Genomic DNA, 27,358 nt, shown 5'->3' on the forward strand with positions numbered 1-27,358 from the left:
ACCTTGTGCTGTAATTCGAGCGCTATAGCACAAGAGTTTTAAATGATTTTGGTTTATGGATCACCCACGGTGTAGAGCATATCGGAGGTCCGTGGGAGCTGTTTTGCTACTCGAACACCTAGAGCCACCCAGCGCTTCATATGCCCTCGCCTGATCTTCGTATATAGTCGGTATTTTAGGATTTCACTATTACCAGATGGGCCAACTATGTTATGGCCCGGTGTGGACAGTAACTTTTCTGGAGCTCTCAAGGTCACCACGCTTTATGCAAGTCTGTGTTGCAATATGTACCTTGACGCTTGCTTGTATCTGTGGTAATTATGGAAACCAGTTTTAGTAGTTAGGTTTCTTCTTTTTTGGCCAACTTATTTTCCTTGGTAACAAATAGCTGTGCGCATGGTGTTGCGAGCATCGTTCCTAACCAATTTTGCTGCCTTACTTTGATGGTTTGCATTTCACTTCAACAAAATGGTTGGTTTCTGCTGTTCATTTTAAATTGCAGAATGTTTTAAGTTAAAGGGACCGAGTCGTGCGCTACAATGCTACTGAATATTGCTGTGGATTTGAAAACACATTCTGTGTGAGAAATTATTAGGCCTACCTGAATTTACAAGCGGAAAATGAAGCAAGTAGAAAAAAATTACCAGCAAACAGGTGTCAAAAAGTTTTATGAAAATTTAAAAATAATTACAAAACCGTTAAAACAAATAAGTTATAGTGTGAACGTGAACCAAGATTACGCATTCTTAACTTGACCCAAGCACATAGTATAAACAATGTTAGATGACATTATTATTTTGTTGACCATTTTGTAAAACCTTTATTGGTAGCTAAACCAATCTACAAAACAAACTTGTATTTTCTTCGTAAACAACGTGCTCCAAAAATGCAGGAAATGCAACGTATATGAAGAATAACCTGTATTAAAATAGATAAAAATACATTTCTAAATATATAATTAAAGTTCATATCAAAGCAATTATGCAAAAAGAGCCACATAAAAATACTGGGGCTCGCATCAAAGTATATCAAAATAAGGTGTCAAAGATGCAAAAAAAACAAGAAAAATAAGAAGTCCTTCAAAAATCACAGCACTCAAGCTATCAAAAAACTCACAGAAAAGTCAACAGATATGCCACTCAGGCCTGCTAACGAGGCTCTAGATAATCAAAAGCACGGCAAACGAGCACTACTAAAACACAAGCGCGTAAACGCGAAATAAAAAGGGTTTTTGCCCGCCATTAACTACTTTTACAAACAGAAACTTCGAACAAGTACAGGGGCTAACTAAAATGATTTCTAATCTATATGACTACTTTAACTACGGCGCAAAATTAAAAGATCGATGGAATGACAGATGGAAAATCATACAAAACGTTTTCCTACAGCTGTACTATTAATATAATCAATTAAATTAAGTATGGAATTATATACAAAGCATGACAGGTCAAGCGCGGAGATGAGAAATTAACGGATGTTGGATGTGGTAAATTAGGAGTTGATGACGCAAACGATGACGAATTGAACGATGTAATGACGGTGACGCCCCAGAATTGAACGAAAAAATTTCTTGCCCCAATAATCCCACCCCCCAACATATAAACCCGTGCATTCAATCATCAAGTGCGCAGAGGAGGGCAGTTCCTCGCTTTATCCAATGGGACTCTGCGCGGTCAGAAGGAAGTCTGATCGCCAACACGTAGTTGGTCGAGTGGCCGGTTGTGGACAACGTTCCCTTGCGTTCACTCGTCTTGTACACTGGACAGTTATAGTCACGACCTGTAACGCAGAAACGACAATTCAAGGTATCAGTTTGAAGTGTATGGTATATTTTATAATTGAAACGCAGAGCAACTCAATTTTGATCAATTTAGTCCAGCGTAAATTATAGTAGGTTGATACTATTGCGTATTAGCTTTAATGCATATTTAATATCGTGTTCAGAAGGACATATCTAGGGTATTTTTTTCCTGGAGAATAATAACTTGCGTTTAAAACACATTCGTATTACGGTTTCTATTGTTGCATGGACATCAGTTCTTAAAGTCAATGCTAAGAAATAAGGGGTCTTTCGTTTGTCATTCACAAATTTCGTTGAAAATAGAATACCCAAAAATTTTTCGTTAAGTGTACATACCAGTCTTGATATTGTCCACTTTATTCGGTTTGAGCCAAATAATGGGAACGGTGTCGAACAGGATTTTCGGATGTTGTTCGGCCAGCAGACCCCTATAGAAGAATGAATAGGCTCTTTGCAATATTGCTTATAGACAACGTTTTTAATTATTCACAAAGCTATCCACCAAAGTAGCAATTATTTAGAAAATTACAGCAACAAGACAGCTTAAAACCTACTTCTTTCTGTCCCATCGTGCGCCATCAAGGAAGAGACCGTGTACATAAACACCGTCAGATGGCGCCCCGTCACTGGTCTCATCAAACGAAAGAACTTCGAATTCGAAATCAAGTTTATCGATCGGGATCGTGTATTTGCGAGCGTAGTTCTGTCGCGCTCCTGTGAGGAAAGCTTGTGTGAAGAAGAATCCCGAAATCCAGAAGACATCTGGTTTTCCTCGATCGTACCAGTCCTGCGAAAACAGTTCAACTTTGATTAAGTGGCAAGTTAATCTTGAAGTTACATTTATGCCGTTATCCAAAAACTATAAAGCAAGTGTACGCCAGTACGACAACACGGCCTTATTAGTAACGCCCAGTACAAGTTTTTATTTATATTACTGTATATTCTTGCAGAACGCAAGAAAAGCACAACGGGTTTCACCCAAGTCAGCGGTTGGGAATATCAAAAGGAAAAATAGCAACCTATTAACAAGCGCAATCGCAAACCTGTAAGAACTTGAGCCTAGCCAGGAAATTACTAATATAACTTCCGAGAGGTTTCAAGTTGGGATAAGATTTCTTCATCCAAAGATCTGGGACTTTCCCGATCAGCAGATTTCCCGCCACCTTTTCCAGCTCGGCATTCATGACGACCAGACCCCGGATCGCTTTTCGAAGGTTGACCAGTGTCGTGCGAATAATGGTGAGCAAGCTGGAGATGAATTGGAAGAAATTATTGCACTGTTAGAATTTCAAACTCTGGTAAAATTGGAAAAATGATGGAATTTAACCAATCGACAATTTTACGTCAAAGACTAATATCGCAGCAAGTTTAAACTAAGGCATATTAAATACCAATTTTTAAAGTTAAGTGTGTGATGGTATGAGTTGGTAAATTAATGTAGCCTATACAGTGTTTAAGCAGATGGTCCCATGTCGCTGTAACCAAGGTATCAACAATCTAAAACGGTCAATGCAAAAAAAGTAAAAAAAGAAGAATAGGATAAAAATTTGATAAGTTTTGTTCGTGCCATCACATAAGATGTACACAAAGAACCTACTTGTTAAATCTTTCCATTTCCTGCACAAGCACGGTGTTCATGCTCTCACCATACGTCACTGGGTACTTCTGTAGCGCCACCTCAAGGTCGAAATTTTTGGGAAGTTTGTCGAGGATGTCGATGGCGATCTCATTCAAAGTGTCGTCCGTTTTTTTGCCCCCTCCTCCTCCGGACTACAGGGAGAAAAATAAAACATTTAATTCATTCGGACAAGAGTTTGCCCAAAATCGCGCTGACATTACACAATATAATGCAAACATTTTATACAAGCGTTAAAAATAATAAAAAAGGGTCAGATAAAAATACTTGTAGCAATAGATGTATTATTTGATCATAAATTACAAAAATTATTAAACAGAGAGAATATTAAAAGATATAAGAGTAAGGCTGCTCATAAAGTACCAAAGCGAGGTCAGTGCACTCGAAACAAGTTTACCTGCGAGCCTATGGCTAGCAACACTGAGTTGAATATCTGTCTTGTCTCTTGCAGTTCCTTAGATATGTCAACGTTCTCATGCATACCGAATACCTCTGGTTGCTGATTTGTTGGAAAAGCCTGGACAATTTTTATGTAAATAAGAGGATTACATTTCGTTTGCTACAAGTTAACGACTGAATCGTGCTGAATTATTAAAAGCATTATAGGTTAGATTACACTAATAAATAATTAATACTGGTACTGAGTTACGATCAACTTACTGCATCAGATGTAAAACCACTAAAATGATTAACTCAACAATAATTCGAAAAACTCAACTCAAATAGAAGATAAGCAAATCATTTCCTATCATACGTCGTAATAACAGAATCATTCGGTCTAAAAAACAACCTACTTTGATAAATTCGATATATTCCTCATAAGACATATTCGGTGGAACGTAGTAATTGCCACTTGGTGACACTTTGTATTTGTGTTCATGGACAAGCGGCGGTGTGTAGAAGTCACGTAATACGCTTCTTAAAAGACGGCGGTCCCAGTCGTCTGTGACGCGACCGCCATAGTTGCATTCACCGGTCAGATAGGTGATAGCTGTGAATGGAATATCTTCATATTCGTTGATAAAGATCTTGAATAAAACAAACAGAAAATAATATGAGTTAGGATTTTAAAGAGCGGGAATGAAGAATCCACAATCTGGTCTTTCGTAACTCATGACATGACAGTATTTAGTATGAAGTACACAATGCTAGAGGATCCTCGTCAAAGGTTTGGGTTTCTAAACCTAATGATTGCTAACGGCCATTACGCTTACCTGTAGTTGTCTCACGCTGATGCGCAAGTCCGATTCATTGAAACCATAAGGTATGTTCCAGCCTAATGGACCGAATTTGCGTCTCTCTTGCACCAACGCGTGGAAGAAACATAATCCAAAAAGAAGTTTCTCAAAAACCTGACATGATGTCAAAAAGTTAAAAGTCAGGACTTTATCATACAAAATACGAAAATGTGCGAAAAATTCAAACTTACAGATGATTTGTCATTGCAACTGGCGAAGAATTCCGCATCTGAAATGGGATCGGATAGATAAGATTGCAGGATATTCATCCGCAAGCCGGTCGGCGGTTCATTTGTCATCTTGACGCCATTTTGTAAAACGGTCACAGGGAACTGTGGAAAAAACGTCAGCGGCGTTAATAAAAATAAAAACCGGTATAAAAAGTATAATCAACAGGGTCTTTTGTAATTATCAAAATTTCAGATTCATATAACAATGTGAGTTACAAAAAAGGCCGAAAACAACCAAACAGTGGCGACCGCTGCACCATTACATACACAACACTTTACCTTATCAGACGGGTAACTCGTAAGCCAGAGGCGGAAATCGTTATGCATTGTATCTGCGTTGAATTCCTCACAGAGCTTCTCCATGGCTGGCATCCACGACACTGCCAAATGGCAGTTTTGCAGCGCTACCCAAGTACCGTCCTTCATGGCTGATTCTATCATACGAGCGGCGATGGGCCCTTGACCTTGTCCCAGTGAAATTGCGTTGAACTTTTCACCTTCAAAGCCTTTGTCGGCCGCAAATTTGAGCAACGCTGCATGCAGATGGACAAATGATTAATTTGACCTTAAGTTTATAAGTCATGTTATTCTATGTGTTGTAATACCATCAGTGTATGTCAAGCAGGTGACCTATCATGTACCGAGTTTTGAACACTTGCTTTATCTTATTGGTTTTACTCGAAAATTTTCTCAGAAAGCGTCAATAACTTTAAAATCTAAATCAAACAGCAGCATATACAATCAAATGGATACATACTCCGCCTTCAAAGCCGCTGAGTTTAAACCGAAACGAAGAAAAATAGACGAAAAATAAACGAACTTGATATCAACATAACATCAGCATCGATATTTACACACCCGCCATAGGATCGGCTCCAGGCGACAGGACAAAAATAAGAGGAATGGTCTTGTTTGAGTCAATGTATGACTTGGCAAGGTCAAAGGGCGGAGGCTCCACAAACTTCCGTCCAAGTTTCTCAAGAACGAATTGACGCACCATCGGTATGACCTGAAAGTATGTTGAATATAAAAGTATATCAAAATAAAGACGATCGTAATAGTTTCATCAAAGGAATAAGATCTAAACGATTGCAATAAGTCCATTATCTGATGGAGTACCGTTGGACCAATGGTGTAGTAAGTCAAATATGGGAAGATGAGGATAGAAGAACTTATTCCTGAGTTATTTGGTTATGCAAACTCGGCATCTTACAGATAAAATCAGAGTGTTTTGGTTTCATTGAAGTAGTTGTATTTTGCTGAATTGAAATTCAACGTTAGTCTTTAACCTTGTCTGGACGCAAGCATCTGATGACGGTCATCCTCTGGAACTCGTTCAACCTACGATCCCATGGAGTGGGAAGATTAGCAGACTGAGGTTCCTTCAGATCATAAACCTTCCTCCATTCTTGGATCTTGTCCTGGAAATGATCTCTAAAAGCAAGAAGAATTAATTGCATTAAGATGACTATAAATGGTATAAATTATAAAGGCATACACTTAAGCTTCCGACACTATACTGAAGCGTGTAGCAAAGTACCGCACACGCAGTGTTGTATTTACAAACAAGAGTAGCATAAGTAAGAGTTAGATGAGACCAAAGACATCTTACAAGAAGCCACCGAAGGCGGGCAAGTCCTTCATGCGGCAAATTTCATCCCAAGACTTATCACTGAGCCATGAAGAATCAGGATTAGCTCTCTTGTTTTCAAGTCCCACTCCTCCAGTGAGGAAAAAAAGGAACTCCTCCTGGCTCAGTTCTCCCTTGGCCCTGTCGTAAAAATAAACAAATGAAAAACAAAGGGCTATGATATACGATGATATGTCACAGCCACAGGTGGTTACAGCTTATATGTATATTTCATATTTTTCCTTTCAAAATTGGAAAAATACCATCATTTTGTAGAAAAAGTTCGCGGATATGGCAAATGATGTAATTTAATTTCAAATATATATATTGTTGTGTACACGTGCTCTACATAGTTAACATTAAGTACAAATGTATTCGTGGTTAAATCACACCGATTGGTAAATTCGTCAACTAGCTGATAAATCTTACGGTATGAGCACCACATTGTATGGTGAACATTCAACAGAGAGGACGTTGACAAAGAGGATTTGTAGTAAATACATACAAAAAATATCAACAGTATTCGGGATATTTATTGTTAATTTAAATGGAAACAAAACACCTTAAAGATCACTAAACATTCATCGAAGCTAAAAACCAGGTAATCGCTGCTTCCAATATCATAACAAAAGTTTTCAACTTACATGGTCAGGTTTGTGCAGAGAATGAGCGAGAAAAGCAGTTTGTCCTTCTCGAACAGCGATCTACAGACGTTGCAGTACAAGTTGTACGTGAAATGGTCACTCAGGTATCGAAGTCTTTTCTCAAGGATCTTTGACTTGTTACTGTGAAAACAATAAATAACACGCAAATTTTATTTTCAGAACACCGATCGTTTAAAGCCAGCCAAATAAAAAAAATTTGAAAAATTCCGAAGCAGTTGCAGGTATACGCAAAATTAGAAAATTTACGTTTCATATTCATTTAATTTCATTCATGATTACTTCATGGCAATGCAGAGAAATTGTTTGATTTATTTCAAAATTTAATAAATTTGCAACATCGCCACATTTACCTGTCGACGATGGAGTTGATGTAGAGGTTAACGAACCATGAGAGCGAATACTGATACATGGGATCGATGTTAGGTAGGTCTGTGATGCTGAAGAAGAGAATGGAAGAATGTTTTGCGATTGGTCGATATCCTTCACGTGACTCGGCTATCTTTTGCTCTGTTGCTTCAGCAATCTTTCAAAACATTTAAAATGTGATAAAGTTTGTACCGATTGTGTCATACAAGATTCTTGCTAAATAAACAACGAGATAAAAATGTTTTTGTCCAAATTGTAGACAGCAAATTATAGAGCGCACAGTATTTAGGCAGAAAAAATGTCTTAACATTAATACCAGATAGTTAAAAAAATCGTACTGTAATACAAAAAGTTAAAAAATGTGAAATAGACCTATCGAAAAGTTTGTTACGAGAAATATCAGCATGCCTGTTTCACTTAAAAGTTGCTTTTCACATCATATTTTCATAAACAAATTTTAAAAAATTTATTAAGATAAAACACCTTTTGCTTCTTTTGAATGTCGTCTGAGAGTATCTTGGAGGAGTCTAGGACTGTGATGGCGCTTTCATCCTCCAATATGTTACCTTCCGAAGAAGATAGCGTGTAAAGGATCTTATCTTCAATCTCCTTCAGTTGTTTTTTGTTAGATGCGCTCTGCAGAATCAGGATATTCCGCTCTTCCTCCAATTCAGGTCTAAAATAATAAATATACTGAATTTAATGACGATGTGAGCTGTAAATGCATTCCAAAAAGTACACAATCTCTTTATTTGCGCTGTCATCTATCGTAACTTTGTTTACACAAAGCAAATCTGAATGGCATAAAGTAAGGTTGAAAGTGTATTGCTAAATAAAATCTACGCCCTAAGCGAAATAGATGATTTTAATTTTCAGTCAAAAAAATCGTTTAACCTTTCTTTGGCAACCACAATGCCAAGCAGTTGATCTTCAAGACCTTCAGGTGTGATCATGAAATTGAGAAGCGATACTTTGGTGGCAAGCTCCGGTAAGTAATGAGGATTGCGGAGTTTGGTGGTGATGTAGAAGCGGAATTCATGGCTGTACTCAATCACATTTTCACCGAGACGAATGCACATGACACCGGCTATTATCATTACAAGAAGTACTTGTTGTCATAAGCACCGAGAAAACAGCTCCTTTCCTTTCTGGGGCTCTTTTTGTTATATTATTAGCAGGAAAGGGTGTTTATCAAGTGGTTTTAAGACAATAGTTGGATTAGATTGGGGAGAAGAATGCTTTCGAAAATTTTGAAAAGAAATATAAGTTTTAAAATCGAGCACAAGTGATCAATCAGCAAACCTACCTTGCTTAAAAGTTTGCTTTAGAAGAAGAGGCTCGAGTGAAGGATCTAGCTCTTCTCCAACGTTCTCCAGGAGAATAGGGGTCCCAAACTGGATCGAATTTTCCAGTTTCCTCATGTAGTCGGCGTCACTCAATTTTATGACGTTCAATTTGTTTTCTTTTTCTGAATTTTTGACCCACTTATTCGCTTGCCCTTGTGGATCAATCATAAGCGGCCTAAACATTAAAATCGGTGGGAATATTTCAATTTGTAGATAATTGAGTTAAGCCAGATGTGGGTTTTATCTATTTTCAGCTTCAGTAATGTTTTGAAAATAGAAAAATACTTTTCTACCAAAAGCTTCTACTTTGTAAGTAGAATTCTGGGGTACATATAAAACCGGTCGTTAACTTTACAAGCAAACTCAAAAATGTACAGTGCTATGTATTGCAATGTACTAGTTATTCTGGTAATCAGCAACAACTAAATATAAACAACAAACTTGACAAAATTAGATATACCATCGTCGAGAATTGTCGACAATAACACCGTTGTCAATTGAGAAATTATCAGTTGGAAGCCCTGCAATGTTCCACGCTCGAATCTTAATCAGATCACCCAGTGTTGTGCTGAGTGAGAAGGAGTCTGAGCAAGTGATGTCATGTTTCTGAGAAAAGCAACAATCAAAACTTGAAAGAAGACCGTTGCACAGGCTATAGAAAACACAAAATCTTTCCTCCTTGTTTAGCCTACCTTGCAAGATTGTGTCCAGTCTGTGGTACATCGCTTTCGGAAAGCTGCAGTAAACGCTCCCAAGTAAGCAATAACTCCCGAAGATATGAGTACATCACCTACCAAGTACAGTAAATCAGGATAAATTTTAACGAAAGGGGCTTTTTAACTGCATCAACAAAGCTAGGGCAAGTAAGATAATAGCGTTTCTAGGTCTGGAAATATATTTAACTATTAACAGATCGACAAACTTTGTCAATTTAATTATTCAATTTTTGTTTTAGAACAAGGGCGAACTCAATGACTGACCAGTTAAATTATCATATTGTATTTGCAAATCCTCGGCTGCTTGTGTCCACCTCGTCTTTTCCCCACCAAGTCCTCCAATCAGCTTTTGTGCTCGATCTAACTTCTTCGAGCAAAGATCAACCTAAGGAAGCAAAAACATACAAAGGTCAAATGCAGATTCATTTTACTGGAAAAATGGTGCCTTGAAGTAATGGAAATGGATAATTACCTGAAATTCAAGTTGTTCTTTTTTGTCGGTTGCTGCTTTAAAGTTTGCCTGAAGTTCGGCCAATCTATCCTGAACCTCACGTAGTTCAGCTCTCTTTGCATTTAGGACCTTCATAGTGGCGCCTAATGTCTCTTCCGCCTCAGCTAATTTTATTTTTTTCGGAGCAACAACCTGGTGTGAAATAAAGGTTCTTTTGAAACCAATTGTATTACTGCATGTAATTGTAATATAATTGTATTATTATTATTATAATTGTATTGTAATTAATTATTGTAATATTAAATTTATATATTATTTTTATTACCGTTGTCAAACATAAAAAAAAATTTTACTTGCAAATTTTAAATGCTAATATTTTCCACTGAGATAACTGCACATAAGAATAGACTTCATAAACAAAACTAATGACAGAATTTTTTTATGCAGCTTTGCAAAAGCATAGACAAACAAACAAAGCACATCGACATAAAGTTCTTGTACCACTCATGGAATGGTTGATTTTACACAGAGTACAAATGTTTTCTAATTTATGAAGTTACCTTTGCCACTCTGTCGTAAACTTCCATGGCAAGAATCCATTTACAAAGACCTTCGGCTGCTGAGGAAGCTTTCACTACCTTAGCGGGATCAAAGTCTGGGTTTGTGATGTATTCTGTGCGGATCTTTTTCATGACCGGAACCTAAACACAACAAAATCTCTACTCGCTCAAGCAAACAATAACTCAATAAATATATTTCAGGAAAGCCAACAGAAGCAAGGTGAAATGGTGACATTGTGATACAAACACGATGATGAATACCGGAATATTATCCTTATCGTAAGTCTGCAACATCTGAAGGAAGTTCATGTCTCCAAGTAACTTTTTGCTCGGACCCCAATAATCGAAAATCTTTTCTCCTTTACCAGAAGGATCCAGAACCTTTTCCGGTTTTATATCCTTCATCACACACACGGCTGCCATCACCAGTTTAACTCCTGCTGGTGGTTGCTTCATTGATTTAACGATTGTGATGTCAGAAGGCTATGACAAGAGTGCATATATTTTATATATATATTCATGTTATATATATGTTCATATATATTTTGCGAAGTAAAATAAAAAACAAACATAACAAACAGTTTAAATGTCTGTAACAAAAATGCTTGCCAGTTAGAACTGTTGACTTTTTGCGAGGAATTGGATACACAATATGCAAGTAACTTTCGTAATCCTGACTACCTTTAAAGTTTTAAGTGCAGCCATAGCCGCTTCCAGGGCTGGTATGGCTTCAGCCAGATCATTTTCACATTCGTCTTTGAGCTGTTGGGATTCGGCAGCCTGCTCATTGGCGACCGCCTCATCAGCTTGTACCACCTTGGTACGCTCCTCCACGATAGCTGTCTCTTTTTCAATCACCTGTTGGAGAATATTTAAAGGTTGTGATTTCATAAACGTGGAGTTCTTAAGATACTTTTCCAGTTGGATGTTTTCCACTAACGCATTTACTCAGAAAAAATTATAAACTTTAGCATGGTAACTGGCCACATACAATAAGAAGTTTGCTGTTTTCTTCAGCTGTAACGATAAGCTGGGGCTGCAAATCTTGTAATTCCTTCTGCATTTCGGCAACCTGCAAAGGATTGGTTCATGTAAAATACCGCAGCAACATGCTTTTATATAACACAAACAAAAATACACCCATAACACAGTTGGCACGCATTTAACAGTACAGTAACAACAAGATCAAATGTTTATCACACGGTTTACCACTTAAACAGAAAAAGATAATAGTGAGACATAAATCAAAACAGGTCTAATTGAAATACCAGAGTTTTGAAACATCAGCTTTAGAAATTAGCACTTTGTCACAATATAAATTATTGAAAAAATTTTTTTACAGCATAGCAACTCTAAGCATTATTCGAAAGAATTTTTTATCCACTTTTTATGCTTTACAGCTTCCCTTCAGATATTTTGCTGACATTTTACCCCGAGACGTGTCGTTATAGAATTAAAGACTAGACATTAACGTCAAACTTGTATTACCAATATAGTGCTATAGAATTCAGAAATATTTATTTGCTGTACATAGGGCTTGTGTTCAACTGTAAAACAGCAGCTTAGTCTGTTATTGAATGATGATTTAACAACACAAACTAAATCAATTTCATTTAATTATAAAAATCATTTATAAATTTCACTGAAGTTAATCGGCAACTTTTTGAAACACTACTTATTGAAATAAACTTACAATTAGAACAAATGTATTCGATAATAATTAATTAGTCTCAGTTTATCAAAGTATCATAAGAAACTAAGCATTTTTTACACCCCTCTTCTATTAGCTGCTAAAATAACCTGAGTTGGCTTGTCTCTGTTTCCGGGTACGTCCAACAATTTAATGACTTAGATTCAAACAAAATAATCCAACAAACTTTAATTGCAATCATCGCTTCTACATAACGTGTACAAAGATATAAAACTATCCAAAATATTGAACCTGCGCAGAGGCAAACTGCAGTTTTTCAAGGCCACCCATATATCTTTTCTTTGCCCTTTCTACAGTGTCCCTTTTCTCGTTGAGCAACTTCTTAAATGACGCAATCAGCTCAAGGTATGACGTTGGCGTGACGTAGTTATGACGACCCATTTCAGTCAAAAACCTGCATCATAAACAGACAGTTTAAAGCAAAATGAATCTCCTATAGTGCAATTAATACTCTTTAAAAAAGTTGTAACAGAAAGCCAAAGCAGACTAACATGTAAGAAAGGATTGTTTTACATTTTTAGGTGTTTTTTAGTGAATAAGACATTGAATTGAAAAAGCAAAATTAACTGTTCTGATAAATTCCTGGCCGACGTGTGGAAATGTTGGCAGAGTGGTACAATTTCTTTCCTTTCGTGATCAGTCAGTTCAAGAGTCTCCAAGAACTTGTTGGCCACAAGTTCCAGGGCATCAGCAGGCCACGGCTGTTTGATAATAATAAAGACGAAAGAATTTTGAAACACCTTCACTTAAAATTACGTCATAAAAATGCTAACCACAAAGCAGACCTATAGCGCCTCGTCAACTAAGATACCACCCATATTACCTTCACAGAGTGGAATTCTGGATCGGATTTATGATTACCTGAAACCAGTCGATGGTGCAACAGTTGATGAGGGAAGGAAATTGTCTGAGTCGATTCCTGAAGGCGTCGCCGATGGGCGAAAAGGCAATGATCAGATGGAGATTCTCCCGACACCTGCTGACGAAATAAGCGAACATGGCGAGAGGACTAAAGTCGGCATCAGACCCCAGTTGTAACGTCATGGCTGGTCTAATGGCCTGTATTGAAAATCGAACTCATCAGTTAGCTGTTAAGCTATGGCATAAAAGTTTTGTACTCTTTACAAAGCATAACAAAGCTTTCTTCGATTAACAAAGCACTACAGGCAGAGAATGAGGAAGTTGTAAGGCAAGTTAGTCCTTACAGTATTCATCATCATATTACAGACTGTACAGATCACTAACTTCTATTAGTTCCTGCTTTTCGTCGACTGCAAACAAATTTGCGACTTCACCGGTGTTGAGTAAACTGTCAACGTCCTCTAAAAACGACTCGTCTTTAATCTGTGTGTCGGTCAACAGGAAGACCGTTTTCTTGCCTTGAGCACCAGCACCTCGCAAAACGTTCTGAAAATGAATGTATAAGTTTGCTTTGTCGTGTTCCGATTAGTTTATTGTCTATTTCACAAATTTGTTTTTAAATATTGTAGCAGTATAACTCCCATGGTGAAACTAAGGTATTTTAGTAAGACAAATTTGGTCATTTAAAACATATACTGTAGATATGAGGTTATGAAGCCAATTACCTTCAGGTCTTCTTTCCACTCCGGTATGCCATAGCTCTTGGAAATTTCTGGCTGAAACAAGATCATACCGGCCATGGCGGTAGCCAGCCTTGTGAGGGATTGTCTTCCGCTACCACCAACACCAACCAAAAGCGCATTACCTCCAGGTGATTTCAGAATGCGAGATATGCGAGAAAGATGCTCCAGGAGGTATCTAGAATGAAATAGATAAAACTTGGGTGATAACATCAAAGTGGAACAAAATACAACAATATAGTTTAGTTCATAACAAAACAATGTTTCAGTTATATGAACTGTATAATACAACTAGAGCAAAAGCAATGGGCACCATATTTATCCGTGTGCGAGCAAGACAAAGCGTTCTGTGTCGAGGTCACATATTGCCCTAACCTGAACACGACAAGGTTCATCTGAGCCTTATGAGTTTGGTTGTATTCATCGAGACTAAGTTGTACAATATTTGTAAAATCATCGATTGATTGGACCTCTTCGTACAACCTGTCCTCGCCTTCAGCGTCCATGTTCATGTAGTCTCCGAACAGTAGAGAGCGCATATCGTCCTCACAAAGCTGTCAACAAAAACACATCTAGAACGATATTCTGGAAAATCGAAGTAACGGCTGTTATAAAAAAACACACATATGGAAGTGCTAATTATCATGAAAATGTTAAGGATTGTCATTACTGAATTTCAAAAATAATGTGTCTGAAAACTAATAACAAGTTTTCGTGTTGAACTGTACGGATTTTATGGTTGAATGTTTTACCGGTTGTGCAGTTTGCGCGAGGTGTTCAAACAGGGTGTCATAGTTCTCCTTAAAATGATCCTTCACCATGGTCCTGGTCAACTTATACAGCCATTCTCTGTCATCATCATCCACGAGTCGATCATAGAAGACACGGAATACTTCGTGGACGAACAGCCTGTAATGAAAGTTCAGAAAAGGTAAACAACGTAAACAAACTGTTCGAGAAATAAGATTGTAAAAAATAATTGCAAATGCTCGAGGTAAACGACGCATTTCTTCAACAACCTGATTTACTAATGCAAGCAAAATATCGACACCAAAACCAGTTAATTGAAAATTATCCTCTACAGTAGTTATTTTTTAGCTTTTTGTCGCTTGACTCATCACCTGATAAAAGTTTTTTTGTTCTCTATACTTTCTTTCTTTATGAGCAAACACCCAAGCACAACTCTGGAGAAATCTCTCAAGTTAAACGTATAGTGGGACTTGGTTGGTGTCGGTAGAAGGTTTTTCATCGCTTCTTTGTACACCTGATGTTTAAAAAAAGTGATTTTACAGTGACATAAAATGACATGATTTGCATAATGAAGCATTGAAATGATCATTACGCAAATACTGTCACTCAAATGAACTGTCACTCAGATGATATACACCCCTTTAACAGAATCTATTCGAATTACTAGCCCAAGTGTTTACGACAATTAAAGCATCAGATCTGCGTTTGCTAAGAATTCAGATTACAACACCATCAATTAACTTGTCACACAGCTCACATTCATGGTGGCATTTACGATTTGCTGGGAAACAACAATTAAATCAGTTGGGAACTCATTCGCTTTCATGTGGACGTTCATCAGCGTCGTAAAGATCTTAACCATTGTGTCGTCATTAAACTCCAGCGTTGAGACAATATTAAAGTGTCGCATGAACCGTTGCGTCACCACATTTCTAGCGCCTCCCGGTGGCCCCATTGCAGCGACGATAATGACATCAACCAAAGATATCTTGGTGGTGTCCTTCAAGTCATACCTGAAAAAAATAAAATTTCCAAAGAACTTTAGTTTGGATTCTTATCAGGGAGTTTGGATTATTCTGGTGTAAGAATTAAGGTAAGTACGAGCTTTCTACAGAAACTCATACCAGTTTCCGTGATCAAAGTACTGTCGAAGTAGTTCAATAGGTGGTTGAGCACCGTACACCTCCCTGGCAGGCATGTTCATGTCGTCGACAAATATCACACATTTTTTGCCCATTGGTGGTCCATATACACCTGACAGTAGGAATCAAATTTAAGTGAAATTGTTGTTTCTTTGAGTTGGGTAAAACATAAGTCTTATTTGAAAGGTTGAATTCGAAATCTTACCTTTTCTTCTCTTGTCTAATTTTGACATAATCAGTCCCTGGGTTTGATTTGCGGTGGTTTTTGCAGAAAAGTTAATAAAGGCGGGTAGGAACTTGTCCTTGGGGAGATTGTTCATCAGTTTTTCTTTCACGTACACACTTTTACCTGGGATATAAAAACTAATTTATTGCAGCAAACTTACATCAATACATAATCACAACACGAAACCAATCATTGTTAACAAAAGAAATGAAAGATTCAATTAATCCAGATAACTATTTATTGCTCTGATTCCACTCACAACTATGACGAACGACATTTATCAACTAACCGGTTCCTGTTGGTCCGACAAAGAGTATTGGTCTTCCATGGTTGATGCAGATGTCCAGCAAGTAAGCGGAGCGGGCAGTGTCCATTGTGGGCACTATAATATTCTGAACATTAACTCCTTTTTCGGGAGCTGAGTCGGAACCTCGAAGCAGGTCGGTCCACAGTGACCACTTGCCACGTCCGTTCTGCTGGAAGAAGTAATCATAGACCAATCCACCATCTGGAATTGGACATTCAAACTTCCCGATCGAGGCAGGGATCGGATGCTCCTCCAGCTTCCCAGCCTGGAACTCTCTGATGTAATCGCTGAACTTGTGTCTTCCATCGAGATCTACAGAGGCAGCGATGGACCAGGTCAATGAGAAGAAGAAGACGCTCTGAAACATGATGAAGATGATAGAAAGAGGACGTTACCGAAAGTTATGGACAACAAAAAAAAACACATGAGAAATTAACATAGGAGTAACAGAGTTAATAAATAAAAAAGAATGGCAATATCCTTAAAGGATACATTCAAGTACTAACTATATACAGTATTCGTTCTACACAATTGAAAGTTTTTACCTGAACCCATATTTTCATATTTTTATTGTCTTGAGCACCATCTGCGTTTGCTGATTCACTCAACAACATCTCAAACAAGTACATCAAACTTCGTATGATGTTTGATGGTTGGGTGGCGATAACCTACAACATGTTTTGTTCAACATGTACTGAGAAATTCATCTATGATAATCTACCAGATGAACGATCACAAAATCAAAAAATAATTCAACATATGTAACATAAGTAATAATGTGGAAAGAATTTTACAAAATTATTCTGCAGATAAAAAAATTACCTCTTTGCACGATTTGTGCACAAATCTGACACAAGGTTCTACGAATGTCTCAAACAGGGCCTCGATAAGCTTTGCGTTGTCCTCACTTAAGACCGGGGGCAGTGTCGCCAACCATGAGACGAACATTGGTCTCCAGCCTAATGACAGCGGTTCCAGGTATATCATGCCACATCGACTGACGGTGGCTGGCTGCAATTATAAACATATCTTAATTACTCTTCACCCTTTCTAAAACTGTTAAAATTGAGCAATAAATAACAGCACTAGTAAACTTTCTGAACGATTTTGTACTTCAGAAAATATAATGTATTTTGAACAAAATTTTTCTTCAACTTCGCACAAAAGAAGTAGCTTTAAAAGATAAAAGTTAATGACATATAACTTACCGAGGCTTGGGACAAATCCTGCGTTTCAAAAATGAGGCTCATTGGCGGTGACATCTGTATAATTTCACCGGACATTAAACATAACTTTTTGTTGTCATCGAGTACAGTGTTCATGCTTTCGATCCAAAGGGTGTCGATGGGACCGTCAAACACGACCCACTTTCTGTCAGAAGTGTCCGTGCTCGAGAACTCACGGAAAGTATTGGCAACATTTCCATCTGTCCACTACAAATAAAAGTCTGAGACTACTGTGATGTACACGTCGTTACTCGTCTTTTAATTTACCTTGGTTTCCAACTAAATTCATTTTACCAAATCTTCTTCGTTTTAGAAACACGCTTTATCATTATCATGCTTATCGCTGTTACCCTAGCAACGTGCAAGACTGACCTCGTGAGATACGGGGTCAAATTCACCAAAGAGCTGACCCATGGTGACCGCTTTCGGGTTGATGGTTTTATAGATCACTTTGTCTTCTTCATTTTGCCCCTTCTCGTGCATAAGTGTGAGCGCATCAGCAAGCACGTGGAGGCATTTCGTCTTGCCAGCGAACGGGTCCCCAACCAACATGAAGCTGCAAAGGTGATATTTTAATCAAGTTTAAATGAATAATCCTCTCAAAGTAGAACATTAAAAAACGTACATCTGTCATACACATTTTGCAGGTGTTAGTCATGTAGAGTTTAATTTCAATTCAGCATTCATTTTGAAAATGTCATCACTGAATTAAATCTGTTTTGCAAAACTGCAGCAAATTGCTAATGTTGAACACATTGCGCTCAGACGAAACAACACATTCCTGTCGCGCTTGTGTATTTCAGTGCAGAAGACAAAATTAAAACCAAGAGTGATAAACCAAAATAAAATGTAAAACAATAAAGTCACCCGTGTCTGACGATCATCATCTCATACGTCTGGATGATCTTCTCCAGGAAGACTGGAACTGGTTGAACTTTGTGCTTCTCACACGCCCATTTTGTCGCATCCAGAAAGAGCTCATAGTCAGCTTCCGGAAGCACGACCCCAGGAAAGAGATCGGAGGTGATGCCGCGAAAGAGAGGAACGTCGTGTGATAAAAATTTAGGAAGATTAACATCTTGGATCGATCGCAGAAGCTGGAAGAATGTTATGAATAAAAATTTAAGGAAAGGACACAAAGTAGAATAAAACATCACGTCTTTAAGTTTGTGATATGTAACTTAATAATTAGTAAAAATTATTTACTCTGTATTTGTACTAAAGTTTTTATAATACTGACGTTTAAACTAATAAATTAAATCGGTCATGATCCAAACGACTCACCAAAATGTCTTCATTTTCATCTGGGAACTTCAGTTTCAAGTTTCCTGCAGCGACAAGCACTGCCTTTACTGCTCTCATTCCGTAATCGTAGTGAAACTGTGATGATAACTGCTCGGAGCAGAGCCGGTACGTCATCACAATCTTCACTGAGAGATTTCTCGCATCCAGGAATCCGCAGGAGTATAGGGAGATTTCAGCAATAAGAGCATAGTCCGGTACCATCATGGCAACGGTTCGGAAGAGCACCTTAAAAAGGCGTTAACACAATAAACGTTACAACACATCAAACGTTTATTAATAATACATATGTACGTTTCTCAACGTCACAAACTAAAAATAAAATTGATTATTATCAATAAGGTTAATATAATGTAAACAGTTTATTTACTTTTAGGTTGTCAGGAAGTTCAGATCTACCCGCATAACCGGGGTTCATTGTGATAGCGACGAAACAATTCGGTTTCAACTTGAGTTCTGATCCCTCAAACATAAAAGTGTCGACGTGTTGTTGGATAGCGCGTTGAATGCACAACATCTACAAAGCATCAAAAACAGTAATGGTATTATGTTTCTACTGTAAGATAACTTTTGTAACCGCAAAGAGCAAAAACGCAATGTTAGAACCGCATGTGTCTATAGATATCTAAAACCTCTGTATGCAAAAACGTTACAATGACATGACATACGACAGAACAACAGTTAACATGTTTTGTGTATCTAATTCTTAAACTAATACTGAAGGAGAAACTGAAGCTGTCCATGTTGCTACCTGCTGCGCGATGACACTAAGAACTTCAAGTTCGATTCTGTTGAATTCATCAAAGCAAGCCCAGGCTCCAGAAGAGGCAAGCCCTTTGAAAAATTTTCCCATAGCGAGGTAGTCGAGACCATCAGAACAGTTGAATACCACACACTGTACAATGGAATGTTGCGATATATTATAAAATCTACTGTTATGAATTAAAGGTGTTTAAGAAAAAATAAACACCTTGCTTAGTACTATTACTATTTTGGGTTTGTTTTCACGTTGCAGACACACATAATCCATCATAACATGAGCAGCAATCTCGACATTTTATTAGAATAAACACGTGGGCTCATAATAATTATAATGAATTATGAGATTAAACATAAACTTCGCACACCTGCACGGCAAGAGCTTTCGCCAAATCTTTTGTTGTTTCCGTTTTCCCGGTACCTGCAGGACCTTCCGGCGCTCCCCCAAGGTTTAAATAAAAGGCGCCAACTAATGTCCGATAACAACGATCGGTAAGTGGGGTGATGACCAACCTACAGGAAGTTATTGGTGATTTGAAACAAAGTTTTGAGACAAACTATAACACAAAAATATACAAAAAATAAAAAGTATTTCTTCAAAGGGAAAAACTTGAATACTTATACTGTACCTGGGTGAATTTCCGAGGTATTCATAAGCGTACTTCACATCGGCGTTGATGATATGAGCTCGAGCTTGGTCGTTTTGCCAGTAGTAACGGAGCTGAGCCAACCAGTTAAAGTCATTCTCAGCAGAAACACCTGCAAGCAAGATACCACACATTTCCTGCAAAGTGGACTCACATAATAAGCCGAAGGTAACAAAAACATTGTTGCAGAACTACTACTACTACCAAAGGCAACGTGTAATTGAACAAGCTTACCTTGCCCAACCATCTCGGTAATGACATCACGGGCATGCACATCGATGGTGACAAGGGCTCCCAGTGTGATTCGGGTTTGTTTTGCAAGTTTGCCTCGTACCAGATTTACGATATGGCTCATCTGTGAAGAAGTTTGTTATCAAAACGCTTTTCTATATTTCTAAACACTTTGTCACCAGTATGTTATTTCGTGATAAAATCCACACCTGCTCTTGCAGAACGTTTACGTAATCTTTCAGTCCTTGCAAGCCGTTGTTACGTAGAGCTTCATGCACCTCTGACGTCCAGTACATTTGTGAAACATAGAGTACCACCTGCAGTCAAGTATTGTATCATATGGTCTGTTTAATTACAAACCAAGGTGGCAACAAAGATATTAAGATATTTCTTGATAGGAAAACGCCAACTATTTCTATGAAAGTTTTAGTAAAGCATTCTGACATTTTTCGAATGCATACTACATAGATATGTCATAGACATACTTTACTATTAATATCACTTGAACTCTTACCTGGCCAGGCCATTCCGTCACCCAGACATGACGTGGCACTTGTGGATAAGCCTCATTTGCTCTTATGATGACATCCCGTACAGATTTTAACATTCCCTCCTCCACCTATATTGTCATGTAACTACATCATTCAACTACGACTACTGTTTCTAAAATTTACATGTACATAACCACTTCGCGAATGTCGATCAAAGTAACTTGGCAGACAACATTTAATGTAATTCAAATTGGTTCAAAGTATTCACAACTTTCTTACTTGCAAAAGCCACTTTTCTACTTGTCCCCTGGCGGCAGAAGTCGAAATCAGATCGACCAACTCAACTTTCTCACCCTCACTACTAAACATTGCTTTTATGTCAAGATTTTCCAAGAACTCCAGTTTGGCAATACCTTCAAAACATTTCTTGAGATGCGGTTGTACTCGAGTAGGATCTTTGGTCTCGGATAAAATCTCCAGCATTTCATCATTAGAAAGGAAAAAGAACCTACAACATTAAAATGTTGTAAAAAAATCAACCGTGTCAATTAACTGGAGAAATACATGTCAATGCATAGCGTGATTTGGAAAGTTAACCTTGAAAAGAATAGACGCTTTTTCTCAAGATAAGCATTGAGACCCTTCATAATTTTATCCAAGAGCTGATTGCTGTCAATCAATTTTTGCAGCAGACCTTTCATGGACGTGGCAGCCATAACCTAAAGTTTTTGAAGATTTTTTTATGTCAAAGTGAGACAAAAAATACACGTATCGGCTTCATAAAACAAAAAAGTACATGTGGATCTCTCATTGTGAACTTCATAATTTCTTTCCAGTTTTTGTCAACTGTTTGAAAGAGTCTTCCTTCTTCTGGCATCTGTTGCATGATGTCCTCTGAACTGAAGATGGGTTCCAGGTAAAGCCACTGTGCTTGGACTTTCAGCCACTCGTCCAAAGTATCCTGGATATTAAGCAACCTATCTTCCCATACCTGTGCCATAAAAGTGGGTTTGATAAGATTATTCTTGTTGGAAACCACTACCTTCATAGCATCGTGCACAAAAATTAAGTTTTTCACTGCATCAGATGGATACGAGTAGGAGCCGCCACGATGCATAGATTTTTAAACTTATCACTTCCAAAGAAGAGCTGAAATAGAGTTTACAACTTATTACAGTACCTTAGTTTCATCTTCAAAGGGCTTGATGAAAGGCGATCCTCTCATGGTTTGGGTTTTTACAATCTGATCGTCCAGGACGGTCTGAATTTCATCCAAAGAAGAAAGAATGGACACTCCGGAGTCTCTGTATTCCAATGTGGTGAAGAGGATTTCCTCCCAATCTTCCTTCATGCGTGCAAGCGCTTTTTCCAGAGAAAATTCCTGAAATGCAGAAATATAAATTCCAGAAATGTTAATACAAGCAAAAACAGAGTAGGAACATTGTTGTTTCCACGTTTACTTTAATGAATGCTCTGCATGTTTTTTTTTATTATATTAGCAAAAACTTTTAAGCATAATTTCCAACATCTAATGTCGCTAAAGTAGTCCTACTAAAGCTTTATACCTTGCTTGCAGCACCACTAATAGTTTCAAAATCGGTCATGTGTTCATCAAGATTTTTCTTGAGCGTCTTGCGAAGAGTTGTGCCCGCATCAGGTGTTAAGTCATCTCCATATATTTCAGACATCTGCTCCCAATGTCGTTTGCGAATACCAGGATTGCATAATGTTGTAATGAGAGGAATAAATTGCTGCAAGCGGAAAAAATGAGTACAATATTAAGTAGCTGCAGTTCAGTTGTCTAGTGTGTGTACTACAAGGAAAACAGCTCTGCAGTGTTAACGGTCAAAGCTGACTGTTCAAATCAATGGTAATGAGGGTAAATAATTATACAGTATTTTTAATAAAATGCACCTTAAATTCTTTGACACCCTCCATGATGGTTGTGCAAAGTTCGAGGATGACATCCTTCTTTTCCTCGTCTTCCTCCGGTTTCTCATCCCCAACTTTCCTCCTCCTGGGAGCATTCTTGCGTTTTTCCTCTTCCATCTTCTTCTTCCTCATCGTGAAAGATTTATTGGCTGCAGATAACGCAAAAAAAAAGATCTTTGAAGTAATGTGGTGTCACAATGATAGTTTTCAGGAGTTTTGTTAAGTACATTATAAAAAGTAAAAACTATAAACTTCTTTAAAATAATAGGAAATGTTTATAGATTTTAACATGTTTTTATCTTTTAAGCTTCCATCACACTTGAATCAATTTTAGTCAACATAACACAAAACTTGACATGACAAAACATAATAAAGTCATTTAAACCTGGAAAATGCATAACTTGAAAATACCTAGGTGAAAATGCCTTTACTTTGTTGAGTTAGCTATGTTCACTTAGCTTTAATATCCTTAATTACACACTGGTTGATTTATATACATTTTTATGATATAGCTATTTAACAATATGCCTCAAAACTATACAATCTAAAGTTTGTCTTCCTCACATTTGTAAATCTCTCTCCAGAACTCATCAACTTCTGCTTCAATGGCTTCACTTTCCAGTTTCATAAACTCCCCATCCATCCATCTTTTCTCTGCTTTTTGCCACTTCAAAACAGTACCATATAATTTTTGGAAAGGTTCAAGGGAAGTCTGGATCTGCTCTACAATTGGGTAGCTGGTAACTTCCCACTTAAACAAAGCCTCTTCCTGTAAGGCAAGACAAAATAGAAACATAAGCATTTAAAAAAAACCACAAGTCGTTTAAAAAAATTAACCCGAGTCTAAGCATTGGTAGAGAAAGTGTTAAATTTTATGACTTCAAGTGTCACCTCCAATAAATTACCTAAAGTTTACAGAATATATGGTAATTAGCGCGATAATATTATCAACATTTGTGAATAACAAATATGAAAATATGACCAACAAACCTTGTTGATAAAAGTAATTTGTTCCTGGGCTTCTGCGACTTTCTTCTGAATGGTTCTTGTGTCGTTAACATATTGTTGCATCATCTCAAGCTCTCCCATCTCCTCAAACTCAGCGGCACGACGAGAAAGTTTTTCTAGCTCAAGCATCACCTTCTCTCTCTTGGCAAGTAATTCCTGCTCACCAGCTTTCTTCGATGCTTCCACGAGCTGCAAATAAACAATTTTGTATTTTTTAATATTGCCAACAGTAAATTTCTTTCAGAAATATTAACTAGTCTTAAAAATGGTGAGTAGTAGTTTAAACATAGTAGATTAAATTAGGAATATAGTAGATAAAAAATAGAAGGTGTTTTATTATATAATTATATCGTAACTTAATTTACTTTGTTTGGGAGGGGGGCCTTCACAGCTTTTTGTTTTTTAGGTTTTTTTAGAGATAACTATTAGTTCTCTGGGAGATCTAGGATTTTTCATTTGATGTGGGCACTTCCCAGTGCAACAGTATTTTATTAATGTTACTTTATTATAGCCTATACTTATTTTATTATATTTCATCTAATGTTAAATATTTTCTTACAACAAGAAGAATTGGTATGTTTGAATAAACCAAAGAAAATCAAAACTGCAAATGTAGTATTTACATCATCGTTGCTTTCAAAGACCGGTTGAATACTTTTCGGCCATGTAAGTACAGTGCTGTTTAACTGAACATCTTCAAGGCTGAAAAGATGTACATCCAACAAATAGTTCAAACGTTTGTGGCTTTCAGTAATTCGTTCCTTCAGCTCAGTTACTCCTAAAAAAACGAAAAAGTTTCAGTTTAAGTAAGTGTGGAACCACAAGTACAGCACTACAGCAAATCATATACAAGATGATGCCTCATATGCAATCATACCAAAAATAATGTTATACCGGTAATGACCCCTCATGTCACTTACCGACAGTTCTTGCTTCTTTAACAAATTCTATCATGTCCATCATTTCCTCGCTGTTTTCAGGAACCTTCAAACATCTTTGCTTGATTTGCTCAAATTTTGAACAAATTCTGCATTTAAATCATATCAGTTTAAGTTAATGATGTGGTCCAATTAAAATCAACAAAGTCTTGAAATAAGCTTTGGAAATAAAACAGACCTAAATAAACATATTCATCAATCTACAATTTAAGAAATACTTACTCTTTGTTATCTGTCCTATGATCAAGGGTAAGGCGTTCAAGCAAAGTGTCTGCATGTTTTCTCGCGTATTCCACCAAACCATGCTTAATGTCTTCACAATTTAATCGAATCTATGTAAAGAATATGAAACAGCATGTTTAAATTTATGTAGCGAGTTCTGGGCCACAACAAAAATCCAAATAACTTAATACAACCCACAGCATAAATTGCTTCAAAGAAAAGTATGAAGTTTGTATATATATATATATATATTATATGTACGAAAAAGTAAACACATGTCCGTTATTTTGCCAAGTGTGTTATAGAATTTATCACCATGTCAAAATGAACAATGCTGTCAAGATTGTTGATGTCAGCTGCAGTGTTACGGAACTGCTCAATATATTCACAGTAGTCTTTGAAGCTGTGTTCTTCTGCCTTAAACTTCTCAATATCAGACGCAGCTTCCCCATTCACTAGATAGCTGTATTTTTCCACTGCACATGCAAGAGAAAAGTTGTATTAAAGTTAAAAAATCCAAAGTTTTAGCTAAAGTTTAGGGTTTTAGGGCATCCAAGAGTGCATTTATGACATTAAAAAGAACTGCCAAAATCATTTCCATCATCAATCATTCATAACACCGTTCAATTTCAGCTAGGTCATACAACTGAAATTATCTGCATTTATGTACGGTATGTACAACAGCTGATTAGGCCTCATGTGTGTTATACAAGTCAAAACTCAGGATAAATTAAACACAGTATGACATCAAAGCACAAGAGCGGGTGCAGGTGCTTACTGAACAATTTACAGCGCAATTTTCTTATATATGCAGTGGAAAATCAGGCTAGATATTTTTTCTTAATAAAATGTAGTGCTTTTAATTGAGCAAAAAGTAGCTTTTTCTGATAAATCATGCACAATCAAGACAATCCAAGCAAAAGCAAGAAGTAATAAAAAACTTCTTAAAGTGCAATAGAGCAAAATGCTTGATTTAGTAAGCCTAAAATTCTTGATTTATGACAAGTTGAAATCACGGTCAAAGTTTCACATGTGGCCTGCTGATACCATAGCAACACTGCATTCAGAAACTTGCTATCATGTTGTAGTGCATTTATTCTGGGATATGTATTAAGTATACATGTAAACAGTAGAAGCCATCAAAATACAATTAAATGGCAACTACTAGCTATAATATTGCAATTAGAGTTTTCTAAAATTTAGCACATTTTGAAAAATCAACCTGTTGAATGAAAAATATCTTTTGTTTCAATTAATGGATTGTAAGGTTCACGCCGAGGCATTAAAATGACAAAGTCATGTGGAATACAGCAAAGACGAAATTACCAAAGAAGTTCATATGTTCCTGAACGGCTTCAAAATTATGTTTGACAGCATCCCTTAGCGTTGCCAACACTGACATAACTCGATCATCTGTGATTGAGGTGTCTACATTCACTGTGGATGCTGCTCCAGAGAGCCACGACTGGACTGTAGGTACGCTATGCATGCTACCGCTGATGGTATCAGCAACAAACAATATGCATTCCTCAAGATCCTGCAAGACACCAAACATAAGAATTACAAGAGATACATAAAAACTACAAGATATAAAAACGTCATTAGGGGAACATCAAGTCTCATTTGTAGTTAAGTTCTATCCATAATTAAATCAGGCAACTGCGACTTGATTATTGTCTTTACTTGAAAACTTGGATAAAACTCCATTTTTCCTTCATCAAATGTAAGTTCCATTTTGAAAATAGGAAGTTTGCATTTGTCATCTAAATCAAATAGCGATACCCAGTGGTCTAGGGATCTCACGACCAGGTCTTTCAACTACAACAAAACACATATTTACAGGGAAGCTGTGATTAAAAAATAATAACCAGACTCTTAATGTGTAAAAATTCACATCATCTATGATTGCTTAATACTAAGAGTTCAGAAATGAATAACTAAAAAAATTATGCACAATAGTATATAAAATTCATAAAAACAAAAATGCTTTGGAATAAACAACAGAATAAAAATGTATGAATTGAAACATTAGTTTCACTATGTAAAAACCAACAATATTACCAGTAATGAAATGTTAAGCTATCAAATAACAAGTAATACAATCCACAAAACAATAGATATAATATAGACCACAAGAAACTTGAAATATCAAATGACTTTAAATCAAGGTAACATTATGCCAGTCATTGTTTCTTATAATAACAATAATTAGGCCCAGTTTAAAGG

General features: G+C 37.0%; 1 protein-coding gene across 1 annotated transcript in view; it reads right to left on the reverse strand.

Moving 5' to 3' along the window:
• Positions 1–841: 841 nt before the first annotated feature.
• Positions 842–27,358, reverse strand: part of LOC143459262 (dynein axonemal heavy chain 12-like) — a 29,775-nt gene continuing 3,258 nt past the window's right edge. Inside the window, exons 8-72 of the mRNA XM_076956336.1 lie at positions 26,816–26,950; positions 26,459–26,669; positions 25,448–25,608; positions 25,133–25,242; positions 24,893–24,999; positions 24,596–24,750; positions 23,955–24,161; positions 23,529–23,733; positions 22,947–23,113; positions 22,598–22,783; positions 22,213–22,413; positions 21,829–22,023; positions 21,630–21,751; positions 21,312–21,540; positions 21,056–21,160; positions 20,751–20,858; positions 20,545–20,665; positions 20,293–20,422; positions 20,032–20,176; positions 19,656–19,799; positions 19,275–19,421; positions 18,887–19,132; positions 18,470–18,699; positions 17,975–18,158; positions 17,585–17,809; positions 17,199–17,387; positions 16,922–17,044; positions 16,359–16,734; positions 16,049–16,192; positions 15,826–15,955; positions 15,459–15,714; positions 15,073–15,215; positions 14,704–14,860; positions 14,327–14,505; positions 13,937–14,129; positions 13,596–13,757; positions 13,212–13,409; positions 12,918–13,051; positions 12,582–12,744; positions 11,631–11,711; positions 11,321–11,497; positions 10,901–11,122; positions 10,640–10,780; positions 10,101–10,271; positions 9,893–10,013; positions 9,605–9,702; positions 9,373–9,518; positions 8,873–9,087; positions 8,461–8,653; positions 8,050–8,242; positions 7,551–7,723; positions 7,180–7,320; positions 6,518–6,676; positions 6,195–6,339; positions 5,764–5,914; positions 5,185–5,438; positions 4,867–5,007; positions 4,652–4,789; positions 4,232–4,465; positions 3,835–3,954; positions 3,399–3,571; positions 2,845–3,049; positions 2,356–2,588; positions 2,138–2,229; positions 842–1,779 (exon numbers count right to left, since the gene is read on the reverse strand). Coding sequence (XP_076812451.1) covers positions 1,613–1,779; positions 2,138–2,229; positions 2,356–2,588; positions 2,845–3,049; positions 3,399–3,571; positions 3,835–3,954; positions 4,232–4,465; positions 4,652–4,789; positions 4,867–5,007; positions 5,185–5,438; positions 5,764–5,914; positions 6,195–6,339; positions 6,518–6,676; positions 7,180–7,320; positions 7,551–7,723; positions 8,050–8,242; positions 8,461–8,653; positions 8,873–9,087; positions 9,373–9,518; positions 9,605–9,702; positions 9,893–10,013; positions 10,101–10,271; positions 10,640–10,780; positions 10,901–11,122; positions 11,321–11,497; positions 11,631–11,711; positions 12,582–12,744; positions 12,918–13,051; positions 13,212–13,409; positions 13,596–13,757; positions 13,937–14,129; positions 14,327–14,505; positions 14,704–14,860; positions 15,073–15,215; positions 15,459–15,714; positions 15,826–15,955; positions 16,049–16,192; positions 16,359–16,734; positions 16,922–17,044; positions 17,199–17,387; positions 17,585–17,809; positions 17,975–18,158; positions 18,470–18,699; positions 18,887–19,132; positions 19,275–19,421; positions 19,656–19,799; positions 20,032–20,176; positions 20,293–20,422; positions 20,545–20,665; positions 20,751–20,858; positions 21,056–21,160; positions 21,312–21,540; positions 21,630–21,751; positions 21,829–22,023; positions 22,213–22,413; positions 22,598–22,783; positions 22,947–23,113; positions 23,529–23,733; positions 23,955–24,161; positions 24,596–24,750; positions 24,893–24,999; positions 25,133–25,242; positions 25,448–25,608; positions 26,459–26,669; positions 26,816–26,950 — 11,007 coding nt within the window. The 3' untranslated portion in view covers positions 842–1,612. The remainder of the gene's footprint in view (positions 1,780–2,137; positions 2,230–2,355; positions 2,589–2,844; positions 3,050–3,398; positions 3,572–3,834; positions 3,955–4,231; positions 4,466–4,651; positions 4,790–4,866; positions 5,008–5,184; positions 5,439–5,763; positions 5,915–6,194; positions 6,340–6,517; positions 6,677–7,179; positions 7,321–7,550; positions 7,724–8,049; positions 8,243–8,460; positions 8,654–8,872; positions 9,088–9,372; positions 9,519–9,604; positions 9,703–9,892; positions 10,014–10,100; positions 10,272–10,639; positions 10,781–10,900; positions 11,123–11,320; positions 11,498–11,630; positions 11,712–12,581; positions 12,745–12,917; positions 13,052–13,211; positions 13,410–13,595; positions 13,758–13,936; positions 14,130–14,326; positions 14,506–14,703; positions 14,861–15,072; positions 15,216–15,458; positions 15,715–15,825; positions 15,956–16,048; positions 16,193–16,358; positions 16,735–16,921; positions 17,045–17,198; positions 17,388–17,584; positions 17,810–17,974; positions 18,159–18,469; positions 18,700–18,886; positions 19,133–19,274; positions 19,422–19,655; positions 19,800–20,031; positions 20,177–20,292; positions 20,423–20,544; positions 20,666–20,750; positions 20,859–21,055; positions 21,161–21,311; positions 21,541–21,629; positions 21,752–21,828; positions 22,024–22,212; positions 22,414–22,597; positions 22,784–22,946; positions 23,114–23,528; positions 23,734–23,954; positions 24,162–24,595; positions 24,751–24,892; positions 25,000–25,132; positions 25,243–25,447; positions 25,609–26,458; positions 26,670–26,815; positions 26,951–27,358) is intronic.

This window comes from Clavelina lepadiformis, chromosome 5, assembly GCF_947623445.1.
Source record: "Clavelina lepadiformis chromosome 5, kaClaLepa1.1, whole genome shotgun sequence".
Lineage (NCBI taxonomy): Eukaryota > Metazoa > Chordata > Ascidiacea > Aplousobranchia > Clavelinidae > Clavelina > Clavelina lepadiformis.